At 37.8% G+C, this 25,589-nt stretch overlaps 1 protein-coding gene across 8 annotated transcripts in view; it reads right to left on the minus strand.

The window, feature by feature from the left end:
- Positions 1 to 25,589, minus strand: part of EYA4 (EYA transcriptional coactivator and phosphatase 4) — a 146,195-nt gene that overhangs the window by 47,904 nt on the left and 72,702 nt on the right. For 7 of the 8 annotated variants that reach the window (XM_030446622.1, XM_030446624.1, XM_030446623.1 and 4 more), the window contains one exon: positions 21,432 to 21,481. The exons of the other annotated variant lie outside the window; for it this stretch is intronic. In XM_030446622.1, coding sequence (XP_030302482.1) covers positions 21,432 to 21,481 — 50 coding nt within the window. The remainder of the gene's footprint in view (positions 1 to 21,431; positions 21,482 to 25,589) is intronic. 8 annotated transcript variants of the gene reach the window in all.

A 25,589-nucleotide genomic window follows, 5' to 3' on the forward strand; every position in this document is an offset into this window, starting at 1 on the left:
ATCCTGTGTGAACAAGTAAGGGGATTATTTTAATATATTTATTCAAGTGCACATTTTACCTTCTGTGCAACAGATGTCATTCAATTCACCTTTCTGGATGCATTTAGTTTACCTTAGCAAAAATGCTTGGAAAGATGTAATAGACCTACTGAAATCTTACTGTTTCAGTGAATGGAGGAGTCAGGAAAAATGTTTTTAAAAATGGATGAAATATTTCCAACATCTTGAATTCATTTTGTGAAACTAAATGTTTATCAGAGTCCTGCTTTCACTGACTTAATCAGAAGCAGGTTCAGGTTCAGTGTGTATTTTCCTGCACTAACTAAGTAAAAAAGTGATCTCCAAAGGACCAATTAATACTTCTAAGTTTATGCAGCTATTTATTAAACACTGTTCTCTAATAAATGCAATGTGTTTCAATTTAGACAGAATTACATCTATTGTTAAAGCTGCTTAAAAAAACCTACATTGTACAACTTTATTTTCCACTTGCTGTTTCTCTGCCAGGCACATAACTGGTCGAGTTTTACTTTTCCCCCTCTTGCATTGTCCTGGACTACTTTTCAGAGTAATTAAGTAAAATGCCAAATTTTATCAAAAGATAAATTTTGAGAGGAAACAGATTACTTGGTAAGAAGATGTTTTAATTTTCTCTTGGCTGTTTGGTGAAAGTTAGCACGATTCCAAGCTCCTGGGTGAAAATACAAAAACTGGCAAGATAGATTTGTCTTTTAATCTGCTTTGGCTATACTTTTAGTCTTTGAAAATTGGTATTTACACATACTTAGCGGATCATTTTAGAGGCTTACTGGAAAAGCCTCTAAAACGTCCCACTTGCACTGAACAGCCTCCCATATCACCAGGGGTTTCAACTCCAAACTGGATGTGGACATCTCCAAGAAAGTGAAGCAGGTTTCTATCAAAAAGATAGCTGTGCATGAATCCTGGGGCTTCCACATTTTCCCCCCTTCCTTAAAAAAGACTTCTTTTCAAGGGTTAATCTATGATCAGGAAAGGGTTAAGGAACTGAATCCTAAGAGAGAAAATTCCCTGCCTGTTTTTACAAGGGCCATCAAACAGAACTTCTGATGCACCCCAGACCACTGGAGTGCACAGCCCAGGATCATAACCCAGCCTTGTGTAGGAAGGTTTAAGTATGGCTGAATATGGGTGCAGCTGAAAACTGTATCACTGTAGTTCTGTTTAGCTTCCATTTATATTGTTTTAAAAGTTTAAAGTTTTATTTTAAAGTTAATTTAAAAATTATTTTAAAGGTTAAGATGTTCAAGCCTTGTTTATAGGGTTGTTTTTGAAATTCCTGCATATTTTTTCTCTCATTACAATCACGGACCCATTTGTGTGCTGCTTTTCTTTGGCAGATTTAAAATCTATTTCCAGAAAATCTGTATTGTTATAACTTTGTTTTACATTTGCATTTTCAATTAAAAACTATAAAGATGGACTAAGAGCTGGGTCTTTCCACAACTCAAAACTCCACTGATGATTAATGAATCCTACAAATTGATGGTTTCAGCTAATTTTCTTCTTTAAAAACATGTTTTAAAACTCAAAACTTTTGCTAAACAATCTACCATATTTCAAACATTTTACTAAAAATTTTGTAATATCAAATCATTTACCAGATTTATAAAAATATTCTTATGAGAAACCAAAGTACTTTAAATCCTAGTATTAACAGAATATTTTACAAATAACTCATTGTGCAGCATTTGCAGCAAATCTAAAACAAAAGGGAATCGAAAGGACTCCTTGAAGTGGTATTTAATTTAGTTCATAAATTAATCAAAACAAAAAATTTTACAAGTATTTTAAAAGATTTTTATTTTCAAAATAAAAATTTTGAAATTCTCAACACAATTTTCATTAGCAGAATCTTTACCAAGCTTCACTGTGGCAACAATCCACACTATCTGAGGCAGGAGGAGTTGGGTTAGTTTTCCCCTGCTTTTCTTACATCTCTCCTGTGGTAACCCAGGCCCAAACTTTCTCACAGAAACCTGGAGCCTTGTCTAATTAATATGTCAGCTACCTTGGAGCTTCTGAAATGAAACAAACAGGGAATTTCCCTTTATTTCAAATTAACATTTAGAACAATATGAAAGTTGGGTTACAGACTCCATTAGATCTGTTTGTTACTGCTGTCAGCTCAGTTCTCCGTCTGACTAAGCTTTTGAAGAAAAGTGGGGTGGTTTTCCTACCATTTCCCACAGAAATGTTTTTAGCCAGATTTTCAGCTACATTCTAGGCATGACCATTGAGCCCACCTGTCTCCCATATGCAGCCTGAACTAGTTCGTACAAACCTTTCCCTGTGACAAAAAAACTTAAACAGATGCCCATACACAAATATCATTCAATAAAATATACATAAAACCTGCAACAAAGTTTAGCACAATCATTAACAATATATGTATTTATAATGTTATAAAAAAACATTTATAGAGTTTTTAGTGGTTTGTTTTGCTGCTTTTTTTTCTCCTAGAAAGCTGTATTTTCCACATTTTATACATCTACAATTAGGCCAGGGTTTTTTTGTTTACTTGCACCTACAAAAACTGTTAACAGTACAATTAAAAAGAAGTTTCACCAACACTTTAACATTCATGGAAGGCCACAGTGGGCAGTAAGAAAGGAGATGGAGAGAGAGGGATTCTGGATGATGGGATGGGAAATCACAGACACATACAAATACATTTAGACTAAAGAATAGCTACATATAGTCTTTTAATAAATCTTTGGTGCTAAATATCCACACACACATGCATATTAAGTGTCTAAATACACAACAAAACCTTTTCCAACATCTTTCCACCAAAGACTTCTACAAACAGTATAGCACAACACACAGCCTAAGAACACTCCTCAAATAAATAACATTTCTAATCATTACACTAACCCTAAAATACAGATTATTTTCTTTTTCTTTTCTGGGTGCTTTTACTTAGCCTATGGCACTCTTTGTTATTATTTTGCCACTGTAAAATGTATACATGAAGAAATAGTGAAGCCAATGAGATAAATTTGCTCAAAACAGATTTCATCTTCTCTTGTTTTCAGTTCATCAGCTTCAACTTAATAGATGACAAAATAGCAGATCTTTTCCTGTTCTAGGCACAATCTCACAAAAGCATGACCCTCCACCATGTGAATTCTCAGAGCCTGCCAGAGACTTAAAAACAAGTAATACTGCTGGACACCAGCAAGACCTTTCCATTCTCCTTGAGGCCTCTTTCCTTAACTTGTAAAGTGATTTGATACAGTGCTAAGAAGAAGTAAAAATGTCATGTTATAGGGATAAAACTAGCAAATGCTCTTCAGAATTTTATTTTATTACATTAAAAAACAACTTATCTAGAAAACAAATGCTAAACTTTTTTCAACCAGTTATGAGAAAGGGGATTCTAGCTGCATAACTTCTATTTTTCGTGATATTCTTGATAGAGTGTCAACTTTCATATTAAAAAGTAAAAGAAAGAAGCAAAACTAACACCACACTTATATGCAATTTTTTTCCCCTCTGCCATTCTACAGCTAATGTCAGAGTGTCACAGGGAAGAAATCTTAATGAAATGAAGAATTGCAACATTAGAGATTTCTGCCATGTTTATAAACACCAGTGAGATGGTAAATAATAAAAATATCATGAAGCTGACCTTTATAGAACTGTACAGTAAGGTAAAATTCCTCATGAATGTTGATTATTAATTACAAGCCTAAATATCATGCAGCTTCTCAGTGCATGATTTCATGCTCACAGGGAAATAGCCCCTACCCAGGGACTGCAGTAACTGCCTATGACAAGGATCCTTCCAGTACAAAGCAACAATAGTTTAAGGAAAACTCCAAACTGCCTGACTTTCTTTAATAGCCTTTTAGATTCCAACAATACTGCTTATCTTGCAGAGGACAGGACTCCTTATGTGATCCTTTGGGACATGAAGTTGCACTGCTTGTGATTGTATCTCATTTTTACTTTCATGCCTCTTGTCTTGGCTACCCAAGCTCTTATTCCAAGAGAAAAAAAAGCCCTCCTGTAGACTGTATTACTTTACAGGAGCTGTCTGAGAGGCAGCCAGTGTCCATGCTCAGGATGCACTTGGTGCAAGAGGGCTGGGCTGAGAAGGTGAGCAAGCAGGTTGGGTGACAAAGGCCAGCACTGTAGTGTGCCTCCTGATACCATCCCCACCTAGAGAAAAAAGGATGTTTCTTTCATCAGCACTGCAACATCATCCCTAGCCCCCCTTCCCAGTTCCCCAGTTAAATTTTTGCTCTCATCCTGCTTTTTTTACTTTGTGACACCTTGTGATTATCTGCTTTCTGACAAGCATCAGGTATTTTTTGCTGTCATTAAATCTTAGCTTTGTTCTTTTTTTAACCACATGCAGGGCTATAGCTTTTGTAAATCTATCATATGGCTATTGTTATAGTAATAAGCAGATACTTATGAATCTTACTTACATACATCATGAAAAGGATGCATGGATTTCTTCTTCTTGAGTCTAAGTGGGAAAATGTGACTAAACACTGTGGAAAATAATTGCTTACAAATTCAGGTTTGGGTTTCTTTTGTTTTTTTTTTCCTGGAAAACTAAAACTGACTTTTTCTTTTCCTGTCTGAGGAATAAAATGAAGGTGAAAAGGTTTGGTTTACTACTGTGATGACTAAACCCAGCAATGCATTTAGAAGGCTTGGGTTGTTGTGCTGTGTGGTGGCTGAAAACTATTATTTGCTAAAAAGTCAGTAACTGAATGGTTACCCTGGTTTCTGATTGACTGAGACATTTTATTTCAGTTTAATGTCATTCAGTGTGGTTTCCAGAAAACCACAGAAAACTAACTATTCTAGTGCAGTTCAGCTGGCCACAATTCCACATTGAATTATGTTCTCACTGCTTTTTGACTTTTATTGGGAATGAATGTAATTTCCTTGACACAATACAATGTAGAATTAATTTGGATTTCAACACTTATGGATAACAGAATAATTTTTAGTAACAATTTCTGGATTCTGCTGTTGGATATGTAGTCCATTTGACCAAAGCCAACAAGTAATATAATGAACAGACAAAAGTCATGACAATTCAGGGGCGGGGGCCAGGGGGAGGGACCATATTAACTTATTTACCTCAGTATAAACTACCAGCTCAGCCTCTTTCTGCTCAGCAGATTTTATGAGTTACAAAACACAGATGAACACTAGCAAAACAGGCAGGCAGGCTGTCACTAAAAAGATAGAAAATGGGAAGCTTTTTTTTTTTTTCTGTATGGCTCCATTTTCACTTCACCTTCTGTCCTTGCAGATTGTGATTGGTTTAATTGGATGAAGGCAAATGTCAGCTTTACATGGGAAACTATTATATGCTGACATAATAAATTGAAGCACACACAAAAAAGCAAAACTACACAGAAAGAAAGCTTCTGGTCAGCTGTATCCCAGCCTTTGAGATCTCTTTTCTGAGCTATCTGAATGTGACAGCCACAGGTTTGGTGTGATATGATTTCAGCTGAGAGTCTCTGCTTTGGACTCTGGATGAAGTATCTCTCAAGAAGCAATGTGGTGTCTGAACAGATGTTTCTTGTCTTCTCAAAGAAAAGGCAGCTGGCTGTAGCAAACCACTCCAGAAACCAGACTGAGAACACCTACACTAATGAGAGCTGAGGTCAGGGGCTGATGAATAGCAGAGAATGGTGGGGAGCTCATTTTTTCCTAGTCCATGTACAGGCTGGCCCATACTGAACCTGGGCTGTACATGAGCAGGTCTTGGCCCCAGCTGGCATGCACCAAATCCATGGCTAGCACCACCCCAGGAGCACCAATGATGGTGGCGTTTGATGATCTTAGAGGTCTTTTCCAACCTTAATGATTCCACAATCCCATGCCACAGCTGAGGCTCAGGCAGGGGCATGTTCCACACATTGCCACAAGCTTGGCCATGCAGCCTACATGCTGCTTTACACAGCTCCTACTCCTGGTATGTACAGAAAATGCATAAAGGTACACAGAAGGTTAAACTCACGTTTAACCTGCTACTTAAAAAAAGGTGACTAAAGTAGGTTTTGAAGTCACTATATGAAAATTTCAATAAATAAAAAGCTATAATGACACTGCAGTTCCACAGGGAGCTGTCAAGTATCCAACATACATGAAATACAGACTACCAATTGACAGATATGTAAGATCTAAATGGAGGTCTTTGGATTACAGGAACACATTTTCAAAGAGTAGTTCACCCAACAGCTCCCATTTCCACTTTTGATCACTTCCAGATGTGATCGGCACTTGCAAATTCTGTGGCTCTTACAGCATGATGATCTGTGTCATAAACAAATAACAAACACTTCTGTGGAGATGGCTGAAATGCAAACAGCAAGCCTGAGGCCTTACTTTCTAGCCCAGCTTCTGCAGAAATACAGCTCAGAGTACCATCTCAGGAAAATGCTGGGAATTTCAAAGTCCTTTCTGCACCTCTGACAAGACGACCTGGCTGAAGGTAAGGAACAAGAAACAAACACAACTGCAGAGTCTCACGAAGTCTCTCTTTAGTGTTTTAAAGTCTAATTTGAGCAAGATTATTTCTCATATATACAGGGAACGTGGAGATGATCAGCTCTTCCAATTACTAGCTTGTTGCCAATCAGTCCTCAGTAAGACAAAGCTTTTGAAGCCACCGTGTTTAACTGCACGTAATTTTAACGCACCTCAGAGAAAACACAGGGTGATGCTCCTCATGGCATCACAATCTTATTTTAGGTGAAATGAAGAGAGAACTTTTGAAAGGGCTGTTTGAATCCCTGATTTCCCGTGGACAATGAGTGAGGGATGGTCTGGCACCTTTGCCCTAATAAAAGAGGAAACTGCTCTTTTTCAAAACACATGCTAAGGGGAAATTGGAATAGAAAGAAACAGCAAAGCATGGAAGGTTCTCCAAATCCCTAATGCTTCACTCACACATGAGAAAGAGGAATTTCTAGGGATAATTTCATCAATAACTTATCTTCCAATTACCTCTTTCATAGTGGCATGGATGTAATTCCTCATACCTATTCCCAGGGTTCTGGAGACTATCAGTTACTTGCTTTTGCTGTGGGAGAGCTCATATATTTAGACCTGATGTACCTTTCAAGTATCCTTCTTTCTGGGTTTGTCTGTGCAGTAGGTGGAGGTATCCTGTCAGTGAAGGGGAACATAATTCCTCCTCTTGACCTGCCACAAACACCACCAGCAGTGAAGATGGGACAGCAGGGATGCTCGGGGTCCCAGATATTGGTGTATCATCCATATCTACATTATTAATTGCAATGTCGTAATAACTTTATTGATTGGAATATATAATACTAACTTATAGTATGTATGTCTTATGAAATGCAAGACAACATTTAAGCAAATCTAAAATTTGGAAAACAGGAATGAAAGGTTGGCTTCATAATGTTAAGTATGCACTCACATTCTCATATCAAAAAAGCAGAGGGTGGGTTTTGTCTGACTTACCCTGAATTAAATGTCTTATATTTCAAACTAGTTATTGAACTGTGGTTCTTTTTCATCAAGGATTTCCCAAGGGAAAATAAGCTCTTTCAGGTGTGCTGTGTTAGAGTGATCATACCTCATTTCAATATAATTTCTCTAGTCACCACTAAAGGGGCCTTGCAAGAACTTAATCCATCTCCAAAAAGGATGAGTTATGATGACAGAGTGGTCAAAATACAGGAGTTGCCAGAAACTTGTAGTTTTTATGCTTCATTCAAGCTTCACATTTTAACACACACGCATTCTGAATCTTCTCTGGGCTTGGTCTTTTTTTTTAAATATAAAATATAGAGTTACTGGCAAGGCATCTCACTTTTAACAGTGAAGTTCCCCTTAAAAGACAAACCTGATCTGAACCTTGGCTCCCTAGACAAATGTTTTGTAGTTTACTCAATGTGGAGCACATTATGTTTGGCTCCAAAGCAGTTTGTGTCAAAAGCAATTATTTCTTTTCTCTAATCGAAGTCACAACAATGAGCTGGGTTTAGAATAAAAATAAATATGTGCAACTTTCTGACTGCTTGTTGCTTTAACTGTTTCACCATCTGATCATACTGGTTTTAAGTGATCAAGTGTAGCTGGGCATAGCCCTTCTGGATGGCTGGGTACATTAGTGTGTCCCACACATCCCTTTTCATTTTGTCCAGGAGACCTTGTTGCCTGTACACCTGAAAGAACAGGGAGATTATTGCATTCGGTTTTAGTAACTAATTGCATTCAAAACAACTTCTTTTATTCTGAGCAAGAGAGAGAACAATGTTCTAGCAAATATACCCATGCTGGCTGACCTTCACAATTGGTATCAAATGATTACAAGTAATTTTGCTTCACTGTTTGATTTCCCCAAGTAATTCTATAATTTGAGACCTAGAGCATACACAGAGTTTCTGTGTGCCTTTTTAATCTGGAGTGAAGTAGGTGATTTTTCTAAGAGTCTATTAAATACGTGTTGCTGAAGACTCCAGGGCACAATCCCCTTGAATTATCCCCTTAAGCCACAAGCAGGGGAAGGTACCAGCTGCGAATCTGTAAGACCTCCAGTTCCAGCCCAGCCTGCAAAGCCACAGCCCCACAGGGTCAGAGGGTCCAGGGCAGGGGCAGAGGCACTGCTCCAGTCTCCTTCTGCCCTAAGACACCCACAGCAGCACTAGAAACCAGACTGTCTGCTAGAAGCTCTCATTTACAGCTCCATCTCCCAAAAGTCCAGCTTACACCAAATGGTTTGAGCTCACTATGACTTCTGATGATCCCCTAGACTTTAAAAAAATCATTAAGTACCCACTTCTGTCAGGGTCCTGAGGAAAAAGCGAGGTAGAAATAGACCCTGAAGTGCTGTTGGTTTGTAAGTTCACACACAACTATATTGCAGAATTTACTGGAACTTTACTGCCTTTAGCCTTGGTCCGTCAATGCTTACGAACCTGGCTGGTCAGACATGGAACTGGAGTAGGAGAGATACTAATAATAACATCATTTCAATTCAATTATTTTTGTTCCTTGGCAAATTTAAAAATATCATTGTTGTGAAACATGGCACAATAACAATACACTATGGGGAATTAATATTCTTCTTTAGTACTATTTTGAGAAAGTCATGAAAAGCACAGCATCTTTGAGAGCGTGGGGGGGAGACCATTTCATTTAATCTACATAATTAGAAGGAAAATAAGACATAAGCCTGAAATAACACAGGAATAAAACATGATCTTACATCTAGTCACCTACCAATTACCTCTACACTGAAAAGCAAATAAAATCTAAAAAATCCTTTAAAATTAAAGCGACAGAGATTCTATTGCAAATTGAAACAGAACTAAAATGAAGTTCACTAAACAGAATATTCTCCCTCTTTTGCCTTCACAACACACAATAAATAATTCTGCTAAAAACTCCATCTGGGGGATTGCTTTATTTATCTAGGCACTGTGTATACCTTTCTCCACAGATCTGCCAAACATACCTTCCCACAGACTGGCTGCTTCATTCCTGGGCCTCACTTAAATGGCAGGCAAGAATCCCTTATGAGTTACACTGAGACCATCATCCTCATTTCCACATTTAAACAAATCCAGATTTGAGCTTCAGTTTTCAAAGGTGGACAGATAGTGGAAGGTAAGTATATTTCATGCTGCAAGGGGAGGTAAAATTACCTTTGCTCTACAAACGATATAAAATAATTCCCAAAGAAATTTCACAATAACACAGCCTCAGATCACAGTAAATTATATCCCTTGTCAGCTTAACTGAAGAACTAAGTCCAGAATTGCCAACAAAACTCAGGACACACGTTTGGATATATGGAAAGCTTTGCGATTGCTAACAAAAAGGAGCCTGCACAGGCATCTTATGAGACCCATAAAGAACCTTATCAGCTGGAAAGGAGTGTGTAAATTCTGAGGATCACATGAAAGTTTTCTGCCTTTTTTTTTTTTTTTTTTTTTTTTAATAAAAGCATTTAAAAGAAGATAGAACAGACAGACCATCTGCAATGTGACCACATGAAAGACCCTTAGGCAAATCCAAACCCATTAGCAGAAGTGCTTGACAAATCTGCCAAAGGGCCAGATGCTGCTTATGGAGGAGCCTCTTTCCCTACTTGTCATCTGGATCCTCTGACTTCTGTTCCCAGAGGAGGAGGATGACTGAGGAGTGCTCAGACAAAGCTGTGTGTGGAGGGTACTGAAGCACAGAATAGTGCCCTGATGGGGCTACCTAAACATAAAATGAGAAGACCAAATCTGGAATATTAAAGTGAAACAGTTTTAACTTGCATGCGCTTAATGGGTAGAAAAAGCAGACGTTAGAAAACAGAAAGCAACCTTGCAATCAGTTTATTTCCATGTGGTCTCTTTTTATATGATTTTTTGTTGTTGTTTTTCATTCTGTTCTTGTGTCCTACATTTTATTGTTTTTTTAAACACAGGCTCACAGAATGCAAGGGACTTGGAGGGGACCTGTGGGGATCATCTGATCCAACCCCTCTCCCAGAGAAGGTTCACCCAGAGCAGGTTGCACAGAACGGCATTCAGGCTGGTTTGAATGTCTCCCAAGACAGAGACTCTACCACCTGTCTGGGCAGCCTGTTGCAGTGCTCTGCACCTTCAAAGTAGAAAAGTTCCTCTTCATATTTAGATGGCACTTGCTATGCTCAAATTTGTACTCATTACCTCTCATCCTATATCCTGTCACTGGGCACCACTGAAAAAAGACTGGCCCCATCCTCCTTCCACTCACTCTTTGATCTTTGCTCAGTCTGGTCCAGACTAAAAAGAGTCCCTCAGCCTTTCATCAGAATCTAGAAGAATGGCAAAGAGATGATTTTTGGCATGTTAATACTAGCACAGCATATAAACTGCAGGGTGTTTTTTAAATGCTTACTGAGCACAGAGTTTAATTGATAGTATTTAAAGTGTGTCGCAACAGGTTCTGAGATATCTACCCAAGAACTTAACACTTAAAAATATTTGAGGAAGAAAGCAATTAATTTTAAAGTTACCAATCTTGTAATAAGGAATTTGAATCTAAAACAAATTTTTTAATGTCTACATTCTTCTAGGACTCAATTCAACTGGATCTGAAGTGCAAAGCAGGGTGAACAAAATACTCTTACTGTTCAGACATGCTAGTGTTAAAATATATTTGAAGTATCCAAGAGGTCAAAGAAGTTGGAACAGAGTCTGAATTAGGTCTCTCCTGGGTACTGCTGTAATGTGATATAACATAGTAAAAAATAGACCAGGGAAGAAAGAAAAAAACAGAACTCCTTCTCACTGTGATTGTATCTGCTGCACTTGAAGAATATGTATGTTCATTTTATGGCACAAATTCCAGTTCAAATGTATAGGATAAAGCTCTAACAAACTAGTAGATTAGGTAAAAATATTTCCAGGTATAATCTTAGGTTAGCTTCCTTAAAAATAGCATTTGTCCTATCCCAAGACATTCCTGAAGGTTCAAAAATGTTAAGTACTGATTAATCATTTATATTATACAGAAATACATGCACATGCATCAGCAGATTCAGTTTAAACTAGTCAAAATTTGGTAGTGAGTAGTGAGGAAGAATAAGGGGAGAGAACTGACAGAAATCGAAGAATCACAGAAAGTTAAGGGCTCAGAGGGACCTCAAAGGATTATCTAATCCAACCCAGGGTTGTGTAACAAATGCTTATTCCAAGAGTCAAGGCTGACCTTTTAAAAGCCAGTTACTTGGGCTTTGCCCACCCACTTTGCAGAGCAAAAAATATACTGACTCTACACAGAATTTAATTTCAGCCAGGCCTTCTACTGCTAGTCTGAAATCTTGGAACTGCTGGCAAGGCAAGGACACCTTGCAGTAAGCTAATGAGCACTGCCTGGTCTCTAATGCAGCATGAAGAACACACATAAAAGTGAACTTAAATACCATTTACCTATGCAGCTGGTAACAGCTCAGTCTGTTGGGCTACCAGTGCCCATACCAGGATCTGACAGAAGCAAGCAGTGCCACAGTGCTGGTATCTGATCCATTCAAAATAGATGAGTAACAGCCAGCTGCAAGATAAGCCCCTGGAATGGCTTCAGTCCTGCTCTCTCTATGCCCCTGCTGCTCCAGCTAGAGAAAATGGATGGAAGGGAGTACCAACAGCCTTGCAAAGAGTTAAAATTGCACTTTAACTTCTGCCATCAGAATATATGTCACACTGTGCCACCTGTTTATCCAGTAGTAAAGGCAGTTGAACATATACTGTGGTTATTTCGGCCTGGTATAAAAATAGCTGCCATAGTTTCCCAAGTTCTGCTCTGCAAGAGCACCCGAGTATAAAAGGGATGATAAAGAGGATGGCAGATACTGCTGGAAGGACTGTGCTGCACAGTGCTGTGCTTGTGCTGATAAAAAGTTCTGAAATGGTGACTACTAGATTAAACAAATTACTACAATGTACTTTCAAAAATCTTTGATTATAATATTCATGTTCAATTGCCTGCATATATTTTTCTTATAGGTTGCCATTCCTGGTTAAAAGTTATTCCTTTGTGCAACCCAGTTTTATTGTGCTTCTTATATATGAAATTTTGGAGAGTTCTTCTTTTCAGTTCTTTTCTTCTTTTCAGAAAGTTCTTTCTTTTGGAAAGCCTTCTTTTCAGTTCTTCACTAATCCCTTTTCTGGCTTTAGTTGTTGGAGGTTTTCTTGATTCTCTACTGCCAATAAAGTTATTTATTGACACATCTCCAGAGCTTCATGTTTGCCAGTTTTTCCCAAATCTTATTAAGAGGACTAACACACATTTAGATTGAAGAGCATCACCATCCCACTGCCTATGGTGGCATGTCTGAAAATGGTTTCATGGCTGGCACCTTCTTAATAACTCGCACTCATGAGCAGGCTCAAAAATCACAAGACATTTCAGAAGTCATAATTATGTCAAAAATATTAATTACATAAAAATAGGGTGGTTTCAGCCCTCCTCACAATTAACCACAAACTTTCACATTAAAAAAAAATCCTTTCTCTGAAGAATGGAATATGGGAAGAAGAACGATAAGCTGAGTTTAAAACAGATATGGACACAGCAATATCCTGGGTGTCACCACCATCATTCCTATAATAACTGTGTGAGCAAATAATTACTCATGATGATGGAAATTTTTTCACAGATCAGTCCATGATAGTAAAAGGGACTAGATTTATATAATGGTTATGAGATCTTCTGGTTCAAATCCCCATTCTAAGAAATAAGTAATACTTGTTAAGAAGTGGAATGGGTTTCACAAAAGCCTAATGTTTAGGACAATTACTTCAGATATATCAGACTGAAGGTCAGATCCAATTAATAAATACATATAAGATACCAATTAATTTTTAAAGCATATATTTGTGGGGTTTCTGAGTGAAAACTGGGAAAAAATAAACAGTCATGAAATAATTTAAGAGTAGGTGATTCAAGCCATTATTCAGTAGTATTTTTGTAGAGAAACCAGGTGCCTTGAGTTATCAGTGAGTGGGTGTGAGTCCACCTGTGCCTGATTAGGACAGGCCCCTATTGGGCATGAGCAAGAGCAGGGGGCCAATAAAGGTGGGACACACACCCACAGAGCTGAGCTCACTCTGGTGCGAGGCATGGAGAGGCCAGCAGCTTGTCGAGCCTCTGGAGCAAGAAAGGCTCTTCCTGCTACACTTCTACCCTGGAAGCGCTGTGTGGTGGCTGGAGTCCTGGAAGAGACCAGCAGCTCGTCGAGCTTCAGGAGCAAGAATGGCTCCTCCTGCTACATATTTTGAACATTTTTAAAATACACCTAAGCAAGCAGGAATGATAGCACATTTCCAAGGGGACAGCAAATAAAAGAAATCCTTTAAATTTAAATTTGTACCTTGCAGCACACATTTGTACAGGACTTTGTATTGTCTCCTCTATCCATAATGAGGACATATTTCTACCAACAGTTAACAATACACCCTTAGAATAGCATGTTTCTCTTTTTCTCAGAGACATTTATCTCATTTCAAGATGTACTAGATTTTTCCTATTTTTAAAATAGGTTTTAAATCATTAGTGGTGGTTGGTTCTTTCATTCCAGTAACACAAATCCATACCAGAAAGCTCTTATCTTTCCTAGTATGTGACAATAGACAAATACTATGTACTTGCACTTAAGGGTAACTCAAAATTCTCCAAATTACTTCTAACACTTATGTTAAAATATTCATAATATCAATAATACCATTTAAAATATTTTTTACCCTATTATTTTTTTTCCAATGAGTTGATACAACTTTCCAAAAGGTGTTTAAAATCTTTTGGGTTCTTTCCTTTTGTTTATTCCAAAGTCTGCCCCATTGTTAATTCAGGTTAATGGAAGTCTTAACACTGACATGACCTGGCATGGGATCACCCAGAGAAAGTACTCCTGATAAAACAGAAAATATTTTATGCCTGATTTTAACAAAAACCACAGGAATTTGTAAGGGACCTGAAATATAAAAAATACATTCATTTTATTGCTAAAACCACACGGATCTGTTAATACTTCCTTCTGATGTCATTGATTACCATGTGTTTGCACTCTAAATAGATTATTGTAATTTCTGTAAACATATAATATATATATTTTTAGAACTCTTTGGAGGCTTGATCCAGAGCCAGTAAAAACCAATGGGCAGACAGTGACCAGTTTCAGTAGGTCTTGGGTAATTAGAAGACTGAATTTCTAAGGTTAGCAAAATGAGAACATCAGCATACAGCAGGCAGAGATACCACACAGACTGCTCTATAAATAGGAAAGACTTGTGCTGCCTGAAAACTGCATGACATAGCAAGGCAACATATTTCTTGCAACAACTGTGGTGCAATTTCTGTGGTTGCTGCGTGTCATTCAGTGCCATGTATCTGCATACTCATTTCACTAACTAGATTATTTTAATTGACTCAAACCACCTAAGTGGCATGCAGATTAATAAGCACACCAAACCTTTAATAAGTAACGGGTTTGTATAAAACATTCTTTCAAATGCAAGCTAAGCCTGTGTGCCCCAGAATGTAGGCTTTATGAGAAATCTTATTCCACAACACAGTTATTTTAAAATTGGAAAATTGTGATTTTTTTTTTCACCAGCCTTTTTTTTTCACCAGCCTCTGCCTTGACTGAGAAGTCTGGGCTTGATCTTGCCAAATATTTCTCTATGGTGAAGTGTTTGTAACCATAGTGGCCTCACTGACATGAATGCTATATTTTGACAGACATATACTATCCCTCCTGTTGACTGGATTTTTTCCTTCAGTTCCTAAAATTACTTGTGGTAATCTTTCCATTTTACTTTATTTATTCTGTCTTTTCATAGTAAACTTGTCTTGCTGTAACTGCTTTTCCTTTCACTTTACTCTCAACACAAGAAATACTAGTCTTTGGGGTTTTTTTTTGTTGGTGTTTTTTTTTTTTTTTTTTTTTAATTATTGTTATTGCATGTATTCCTGTCTGGAACTGAACAGTTTTCAGAAAAAGATTAATTGGTAAAATTAAAATTTTTTTTTCATTGCCTTGCCCATCCTGTGTATCTAGTTGTGTTCTTGTGATAAATCATCAGCACAATAGGTGATTATTTGTGGAGTCTGCATGGTTTCTCAGGATAAGAGAGATATAGTAATCTGTCTTCACAGTTAATAGAAAAGATCACATAAATGGTACCTTAGAAGTACCTACCTTACATGTCTATTTCAGGGTGAGATGACTCTCACCTTCAAAGTCTAAATCAGTCCTCTCAAAATCTCATTTCTTCAAAAGAAACAAATTTATGTCATTATGATCTACAAATTATTTAGTGTAGGATAAAGTGGAGCTATACTACATATGACTCAGAAAAGCAACTAAAATTAGCCAGGATAAGCTACATATAGTTCACAGATAACAAACCCTTTCCCTCTAGAAAAAACTTTTAAGACATGGATGTTAAGAAGAGGGAGAGTAACATGTCTAACCAACACACAGGAAAGTTTGTAAGTCTGAGCTTGCCCATTTTTACTGCAAAACCAGTATTTTTTTTATTATAACTACTTAATCTTTAATGACATTTTCTATTACTATCGCTGAATTATTTTGCTTGAGAGCTCAGTCATAAAGCTCTTCTTCACAACATAACAAGACTCATTTGTTGTTCTTCTCTTGAAATGAAAGGGAAGGTTCTGCTGGTCTCACTTTCCTAGGCAATGCAGAGTCCACTGTGTTCAAAGAGTCATAGGAAAGTCAACTTCATCACAGAGATTGTCAGATGTGTATAAAGCTTGGATATGCATTGAGGAGTTATGATGTTAGATCTGGTAAATATGACCAATTATATGGTATTAAAATTAAACCAACACCTGACTGAAAGAATCAACCATCAACATCATCATCCTGATGATAAGGCTGTGAAAGTCTTGTTGAAGGAATGAGTCAATGAAAGAGAAATTTCAGGTACAGTTTATGCAGTCTGAACTGATTAGAACAACACACTTCTGATGATCTAATTTTCCAGAATATGGTGGAGAAGACACATGGTATTTTCCTCTTTTTCTTTTTTTTTTTTTTTTTGTTAAATATATGCATGTCCATGGAAACACTGTTCATTAATGCATTCATGAACTATTAGCACAGATCAGGTACAGCAAATACAGAGAACATCATATTTACAGCAGTGTTCACAGATTGCTGCAGAAATAAACCTTGGTCCAGTGAACTGATTGTGAAAACTGTAGCTTTCACTGGCATTTAATAACACCTATTTACTTGTAAGTGCAGTAATTACAGCAATTGTTCTGGACATGTTCATGCACTCTATATTCCTGACCAATGAGAAAAACATGAGTAGTTAACAAAATGAGACCAGTGACAAAATTGAACTTATATTTCTCATTCAGAAATGTTGAGAGAGACTTATAAAGTGAAAAGTAGAAACAAGAATTCTTATCTTTTAAATTCTTACTATGTAGTGCACTTTTAAGTGGTGTGGGTGTGGAGAAACAGAACAGTAATCATCTGAGGAACAGCTGCAATCTCTGCTGAGCCTTCACTGAAATCCATTATTAAATTGAAATTATTGGAGACCTTTTTTTAAACACATTAAAAGATCCCTCTGTACTCTTTTGGACAGGCCTAGTGACTGTGTCTGTGAATATGATTCAGTATCTACCAGGGACCATCCCTGGTGATTTTGTGGCTCAGTAATAGATAGAAATGAACTTTGTCAGGCTGGTACTAACACAATAAACTATCACACCTCTGATTATGCTCTTGTTACAGGTTCTGATAAAGTTTTAAAAGGGAGTATTTCTTAAGAGTTGCTTTTTTTTTTTTTCCTTTTTTCTTTTTGTGCATTAAAAAAAGAACATAAAGGAAAATACCAAGTTAGGAAGAATGATTATTGCTTGAGATACTGGATCCAGAGGCTTATAGCAATAGTTATGCAACAAAAATGAAAAGCTTCTTACTCTGTTGTTCTTAGAAAGCTCGTTAAAAATATGAAGATCCATTGCCCTTCTGTGAATACACAGAAATGTCTTTTTGACACCACTATGTTTTTGCAAGTCAATTTGTCAACCAACTTTCATCCCAAGCTTACAAAACTATCTGTCAAAACCTTCAGTTTTCTCTTTTTACCCATAGACATAATCTTCACAATAGTTTAAAGTAGGAATCATAGCTAAAGAGGGGAAAAGATATTAAATATATGGACACTTTTGTTTTCACTTCCGGGGAAAAAAGGAACTGTCTCAGATGTCAGAAAAATCTCCCCATTCCTCTTCAAATTCTTCTGTCCTCTAGAGAATAAACATTTTTTTTTCTATAGCCAATGGGTTCTATGGAAGCAGCAAAGAGCCTGCTAAATTTCCATTTCCATTCCCACTCTCTCCCCTCCTTTCTTTCTCCTTATTTCATTATATAGCCCAGCAAACCCAATATTTATTGTCAGATTTCAATTTTTGCTGTGACTTTGATCTCACAGAGGAATCTCTGGGAAGTCTGGAAGGAAGGAAAGTTGGATTTGGGGCTAGCAGAGATGCGTTCATCAAGGGGTCTGTTGTCTCAAAGAAAAATGCTGTACTGAGACATGTGACCAAACTGAATGTGCTTCGCTGAGTGTGAGCAGGAGTGTGGGACTTGAGATTTATTATTTTACCAGACCCCAAAACAAACCTATTCTAGTATTTAACTCATTTCTGCATCAAGGTCTTGAGCTATGAAGCCATAAGTTTCAAAACAACCAAAAGCCTCCTTGTTAGAATTAAAATGGCTTATTCTATGTAAAAAGGGAACTTCTTAACTATTTCAAACAAATTCACCTTCATGCACTGCACAAGACTTCAGAAATTCTTGTAGGACATAAAATTCTATGTAGGAGCCATTCAGCAGACTCGGGATTGGTACCATTTTAAAGCTTGCCCACCATGTTAAAAAGTTAAGAGCAAAAAGCTCTGACCACAGGAACTTTTCTCCCTAATCTCACTAGGGAATTTGATACAGGGCCAGCATGCCAGGGCATCCACCCATACATGTTACTCCTATCTCGTTCAGACCTGCAGTACGATGGCTGGCGAGCCCCAGCCATTTACTGCCTCTGTCTCACACACTGGCTCCAGAAACCTGTAAGCATTTTGTATGACTAAATGGCTATCCAGATTTGCAGGGTGGACTTGATTTTTCTTATGAAATTATGAAGAAAGAATGCTACAATATTGATACAACCACACCACCACCACGATTAAGTAAAATAACACTATTTAGGCACAATGTTTAATCATCTGGTGATAAAAGGAAACATTCACAACGAGTTCATAGACATCTGATGAAATAACTCCCAAGAAAATTTGGCAGAATTTTTTGTATCAATTCGTTTGTGAATTGAAATTTTGACAGAGCAATTGAAGAGTCATGCATGTTTCCTTTGTGTTTACAACTCACCTGTCCACCCTAACCTAGTGCTTACACTTCCCCATTGATCTGTACAGTTGACCTGCCTGCTGAGATAACAACCATTTTCTATAAATAAATGTTGGCAAGGCTCATTTTTTACTGCATGTATAGCTGGAACTAAACTTCTGGAAAGAATTTTCTATATGCTGCATAGGTTAGTAAATTCCCTTAAAAATTTACTAGTCACATCTGTAGTTTGAATGTTTCTAGAAGACAAACCAAGGCCAAGCAAGACAAAGAATCTGCTGATACACACATGTCACTCCAAGAATTCTCCTAACAAAGTTCCCACACCCAATTTAATTACTTCCCCTACTGTACAAACACTTTCCATCTGCATTTATTGTAATAGTTTCAAATCCAAAACCCAACAGACTATAAAGCTAGCTAAATAAATGGAATGATATTGGCCCTTAGGTCCAAGCCAGGAGCTATTCTGTAAGGCTGTGTGTCTCCAGCATTCATTTTTATGCTGATGTTTCATTTTATGTGCAATGTTTTCACTTAAGCCTTGTTTAGAGAAGAATTACCTTGCTCCAGGCTCTAAAGTTCTGCGTGCTGCGTGATGCCCTCTAGTGCTGCTCCAGCCAAAGGGCTGCCAGAAATTCCTCTGCAAGACCCAAGTCGCACCCCCCAATCCCCATCCGACCAAAAAATCCTGCTCCAGGCTGCATCCACAGCACCCACCCAAGCCAGGAACATTAATCCCAGCTCTATCTGAAATATCCTCAAACTGAAGCTGCAGATCTTGAACTGAAAGGCATTTTTGTTCAAAAAATGCACCTTAAAAAAATGAAACTACCAGATTTCGCCTCCAGACTGACTCTTTGTAACGTGGGTTCCCTTTTGCGCTTGGGAGAAAAAAAAAACCTGTTCCTCAGACTTGGTATGTAAAAATTTTAACTACAGCTGATGATAAGCTGAAATGATAAGGCATTTCCTGGTGCAGAGGTAATGACATATGTCATATTCTAGGTTCTCAGGGTTGTTGCACTATCATAATCTGATGTAACTACATCAGAGCACAGAGGACTTCAGAATATTTAAAGACTTGAGATACAACAGTCTAATTTGGACAAGCAGACACTTGAAACTATGCACATGCACAAGTGTTTTGTTAAGTTGGGATTCTCTGTGCCATCAAATACTTGGGAAAGAACTTGACCTTTAGAATACATTTTAATCCAAAGCAGCAGCACAGCATTAGAAATTTTTCATTTAGAAAATATTAAATGAGGACTGAAGGGCAAAACTTGCCGCTAGTGAAGTCCAGGGCAAAATTCTACTGACTTCACTGGAAGTGGACACCCCATTTTTCATTCCCTGAAATGTGTTCAGTTATTACAAAAACTAAAAAAGGATGTATTAAAAAATGTGAAAAGCTAATCAAAACAATTCAAATGGGCACAACCTAGCTCAAGACACAGGTATTAAGTTGGCTCTGGATATTGCAGGTCAGCCCCAGAGGATCCCTCATGCAACAGTGGCAAAAGACATAGTTAAGATGGGATTTGGGGGCACAACCTTTAATTACTTGTTTTTTCTGAGTTTTAATGACAACATAAGAGTGATGTCAGGTTTGTTTTGTGCTCTGTCCTCCCAGCTTAAAGTGTCTGAGTTTTTGTGAGACTGAAACAGGTGTTCTAAACAGAATCAAGACAAAGACAAAAGCTCTTCAAGCCACAAATCCCAAAGAAAATAATACACTGTTTGTCAGCATCTTACTAAACAGCAGGAAGATGTGAATCAATTGTGAATTGATGGCACATCTAAAATAATTATTACTTCACTTGCTCAAAATTTTGCATACACGTACATGCAAACCAGAGAAAATCAATCCATTTGCATGTATATGAAATTAGCAAAGACTAAGTGGAAAAGATTTTCTGTAGACAGTGCATGGCCTCTTCCTAACTTAGGAGCACAGTGGCATGTTTTCTGCAAATGAGAACAAGAAAAGTTTTGATAAAGGTGAATTTTTCAAATAAGCTATACTATCAGTAAACTTCAAGACTCAAAATATGCAAGGGAAAAAAAGAAAAAAAAGAAAAAAAGAAAAGGAAGAAGAAGAGAAAAAGAAAAAAAGGAAAAAAAGGGAAAAAAAAAAAAAGAAAAAAGAAAAAAAAAAAAAAAAAGGAAAAAAAGAAAAGAAAAAAAGAAGAAAGTGAGATTTGATTACACAGATTTTCCTGCACTATTTGATAGGATATTTTTGTTACAATGAGGATGGCAATTCCAGCACCAGCTAAATTCTACAACCTGGGCGCTAGCCCAAATTTTGAATTGGGAAAAAGGAAAAAAAACTCTTGCAGTGGGAAAACCATTAAAATTAATCCAATTATTATTCCTCTGTAAAACAGGTCTGCCATGCTGTGACCCCACGTGTGTGTGGCACAGCTCCGCCTCGCGCCCAGCCACCACCCTGCGCTCGGTCGGCGTTTGCCCTCCGGTACCATACCTGGGATTCTGCGGCTCTGAACCATCTGACTCTGTACACGGTTTCTTTACCTGCAAAAGCAAATGAGTGCCAGTTACTCTCAGTTGAAACACAACTTCCTCACCCATGGTTCACGCACTTTAGAGCTTAAAGTGGATCCAGCTCTGCTCACCGTGATCTCTATAAAATACTTCCCACGTTTTACAGCACCAGTATGCAGCACTAAACAGTGTGTTTCATTATTATCCCATGAACAGCTGCCAACTGCACTTACCCAGGCTCCATTAGTATGTAAGACCTACGGCTAAAATAGCTTGGGAGTAGTCTCACTAGAAACAAAGAAACCAAAGAGCCAGGTTCCCCACTTGGAAAGGAGAAAGCCATACTGTTCCCAGCTCGGTAAAGAAATGTTTTCCCCATTGATACTTGCTTCTGTTTCCTGCTAAAGCTCACAATAATAAACACCAGATTCTGGGGCAAAGCACAGAGTGTTAGCTAAATAATTCTTACGTTAATTTTAATCTGAAAACTGTAAGTTAACTGTATTTTCCAAATGCATCCAAAGAACTCGTTTAACATTTCCACCATATCTGCAATATATAATGACATGAGAGGTATTTCAACTTCCATATTTATACATTATGCTTTCCAATTCCTTTGTCGTTAGTGTGGTTGCCACCCATAGCACCATCTGTCACGTTTGCACTGGGTCTCAGATCTCACTCCCTTTCAGGTCAGGAAAGTTCAGCCACTGACTTGAACCAGTTGCTGGAGAGCCTGACAGTCACCCAGCACATCCCAACCCCCTGATTTTGCAAATTGATGGCAGGCCTTTTGGTGACCAACTCCCATAGAAGCCCAGAGATTATTCAAACATAGACAAATGCTATCTGAGTATTTTTAACACACACACACAGTATGTTAAGAGCCTTGGTTTTCTTGGGCAGGGATGACAAGTGCTTCTTCTCCCAGTTAAGTAATATCTGGGTACTCAGAGATGAGTTGTTCTAGCCCTGCTCATGAAGGTACTGCATCTTACTTTGACCAATACTACCAAGTGATTGAAAAGACTTATTATGCTCTGTGTGGTTAAAATAAAAAAACAAACAAACAACCAAAAAAACCCCAAAACCACAAACAAAAAACCATAAACAAAAATCAAAAGCACACCTGACAATTTTTGGTATACCATAAAAGAGAGTAGCAGAAAGCCATAGACCGATTGTATAAAATAAACTTCCTTTGAAATGGAACAAACTTAGAGGGAGGGGAGGGGGAAATATTTTGCATTCATGAATATTGCAATGAAACCAAAATACTTTTTTTACACTAGAATATTTCAGGTTTTCATCTTGGTGTATAGACGATGCATTTTGTCTATGATCATTCTCTGAGGAAACATGCATAAGTACACAGTATAGACCTTTCCTGTGAGACTGAATGTAAACTTCATAGTGTATCTTTAGGGTTCCTCTTTGAGGAAAAAGGTTTAATAAATAAAAATGTTATTTCTTAAAGGAGGAACAGGTGTGATTTTCTTTCAAGTGGCCATATGGAATGAACACCATTTCTTTTTAAGGCTACTCAAGTAGCAAAACACATGTTGTTATTCATAAAATTATGCCACCCTTGAAGGTGAACAGAAAATCACTGTGAAAACTTTTCATCAAAGACTAAATATTGTTTCCTTTGTCTTCAGCTGCACTGTTTTTTCACTTAATCTGCCTTGCTCACTGTTTTCAAAATAATTAACTTTCACTGACACTAGATTTGTTTACATTCTCATGCGTTAAATGCTATAAAAAGAATCTTTTTCTTTACTCATGCTCTGTTTTCTTTTTTTTCCCTCTCTATGTTTGCACAAGTTTTCTCACAATTTCAGTTGTATACATGTTGAGAATCCCTCCCAGGAATGGTAAGATCCCAGTTTCATCTGGGTTTGCATTTTGCCAGACTGCAATGAAATCTTCTACCCTTGTTGCCAGCTGTGAAATGTTTAAAATGTTTCTGCTAAAAATACTTAAGTTTATTTTTTTAAGAAAACATGCTGGTATATTCATATTTTAGAATTCAAGCCCCTCTGCTGACAAGCAGCCTTAGTGCCTGAAAGTTCCAAGGCAGAATCCCAAAACTGGAACACAGTGGGGGCAATCCCAGGTGTACTGGTACCCAGAAATCACCATCTCTGTGAAACAGCACTCAAATCTGTTTCTGTTTATAAGCTTCTAAAAGCACTGTTTTTACACCATTAGTGGACTCCTGTTGTGGTCCACCTCCTGAGTTTTCTGTAGACTCCGTGTGCATTGATGCTGTCCATCTCAAAGATGCTGGCACCAAGTAAGACTTAGGATTGTATCTTCTGAGTGAAATGAAGAAAGGGACTGACATTAGCAAAACTGTCCCTTTGCTTTGTCAGTCCCATTGCCTGCTGTGTAGATACCATCAAACAGAAACAACTCTGAAACAGAAAATCCCTGTAGACTTGAATGCAGGGAGTATCAGAGGAAAAATAGGAATGGAGAGGGAAAATAGAAATTGGGAGGTAAAAGAAGAATGGCATCTGCAGGGGAAAAAATTAGAGAAGAGCTGAAGCCAGGTGAAAAAATTGTGGCAGACGTAGGGGTGGAGTGTGGACATTGGAAGAGTGCTGGGACAGGATAGGATGGGACAGCACAGCACAGTTTGCTCTGCTCTCCTTTAATTAGATTTGGGACTAACACTGTAAGCACAAGCTTGAGAATTCATCAAATATCTGTGAAAATCACTAGTAAAATCTTCAGTGATCAGTCTGGCCAGACAAACAGGCTAATTCTACTACAGCAGCTACACTCCAGACCTCATTAATGATCCGAGATGGGAAATTAAACTTTGAACTTAAAAGGTGGTGTAGAAAAGTTATGTTTTTCTAGAAAAACGAAAGTCTAATTTGACTCAAATTGGGGAACAAATATTCAACATTTTATAAAATGTATACCTCCATCTCTGCCTTGGTTCAAATATGAAAACTGTCTTAAATATCTGATAATACAATGGCACTGTGACAGAAAGACCCATTTATTAAACATTGAAGAACTTTGATAAAGGCATATACTTAACTGACAATTTCATATTAAGTATGAACTTTTGATGCTTCCTGTTTGACAAGTATTGTTTGAGGAACATAAAAAGAAAAAATCTAACTACCAATTCTCTGAAAAAAAAAGACACATCCCCTGGAAAGCCTAGCTTGTCATGTAATAAGAGCTGCACCATAGTGCATAAGAGACTGGATTTCCACAGGCCATATTAAGTCTGGCATTCCCTTGCTTCTGATATTTTCCTTTGTAACATTAACATCCCTTTAACATTATTTTATTGGACCTCATTACACCAAATGTTAAACTGGCCCTGCCCGGTGAGGTGTTCTCACACACACGGTATTAAACTCATAATATAACATAGGTGAAAAACCCCTTCTAACACTTACAATAAGCACAGATGAAAAATCTTGCAACATCAGCAGTAAATTGTTCTGGCAATGGATCTGATGAGCTCCTTCATCTACTGCATCAAATATGGCCTTGACCATCCCTCTCAAATCAGTGAGGCTGCAACCAGGCTGAGCAGAGCCTGCAACACTTTGGGTCTGGAGGAAACATCTCTCCATGGTGGAGCTATGGAAGCTCCAACATCAATGAGACGAGAATGAAGAAGGAAAAATACTCTTTGCAGACCTAAAGATGTCTCAAAGAACAGCTATGTACTTGGTCAGCCTGTGTTCAAGCCAATTCTGGTTGGCCTGACTTGTGGGCAGAGCAAGTGCACTTCTACTGCCTGGATGTTTCCCGTCAACAAAATACCCTGATGAAAGCTCACCACCTTCTACTCCCTGCCCAGGGACAGAGACCATGCCTGTATCATGTCCCCAGGAGAGGTTGGGGCTTTCAGGGGAACAGTTTGATGGAAATATAGGAGAAGAATACAGCTCAGGATGTCCGTGATGAGACTATGAAAAATTGCTCCTTTAAGTACTTTAGATACCGAGTTTGACAGTGCTTCCATAAAACTTTATAACCCACCTTGATACCAAAATCGTTTAGCACAGAGAATATCATAGAATCATAGAATCGACTGGGTTGGAAGGGACCTCAGAGATCATCAAGTCAACCTTGATCCACCCACCATTGCAGTTACTATCTG

This window comes from Calypte anna, chromosome 3 (assembly GCF_003957555.1).
Source record: "Calypte anna isolate BGI_N300 chromosome 3, bCalAnn1_v1.p, whole genome shotgun sequence".
Lineage (NCBI taxonomy): Eukaryota > Metazoa > Chordata > Aves > Apodiformes > Trochilidae > Calypte > Calypte anna.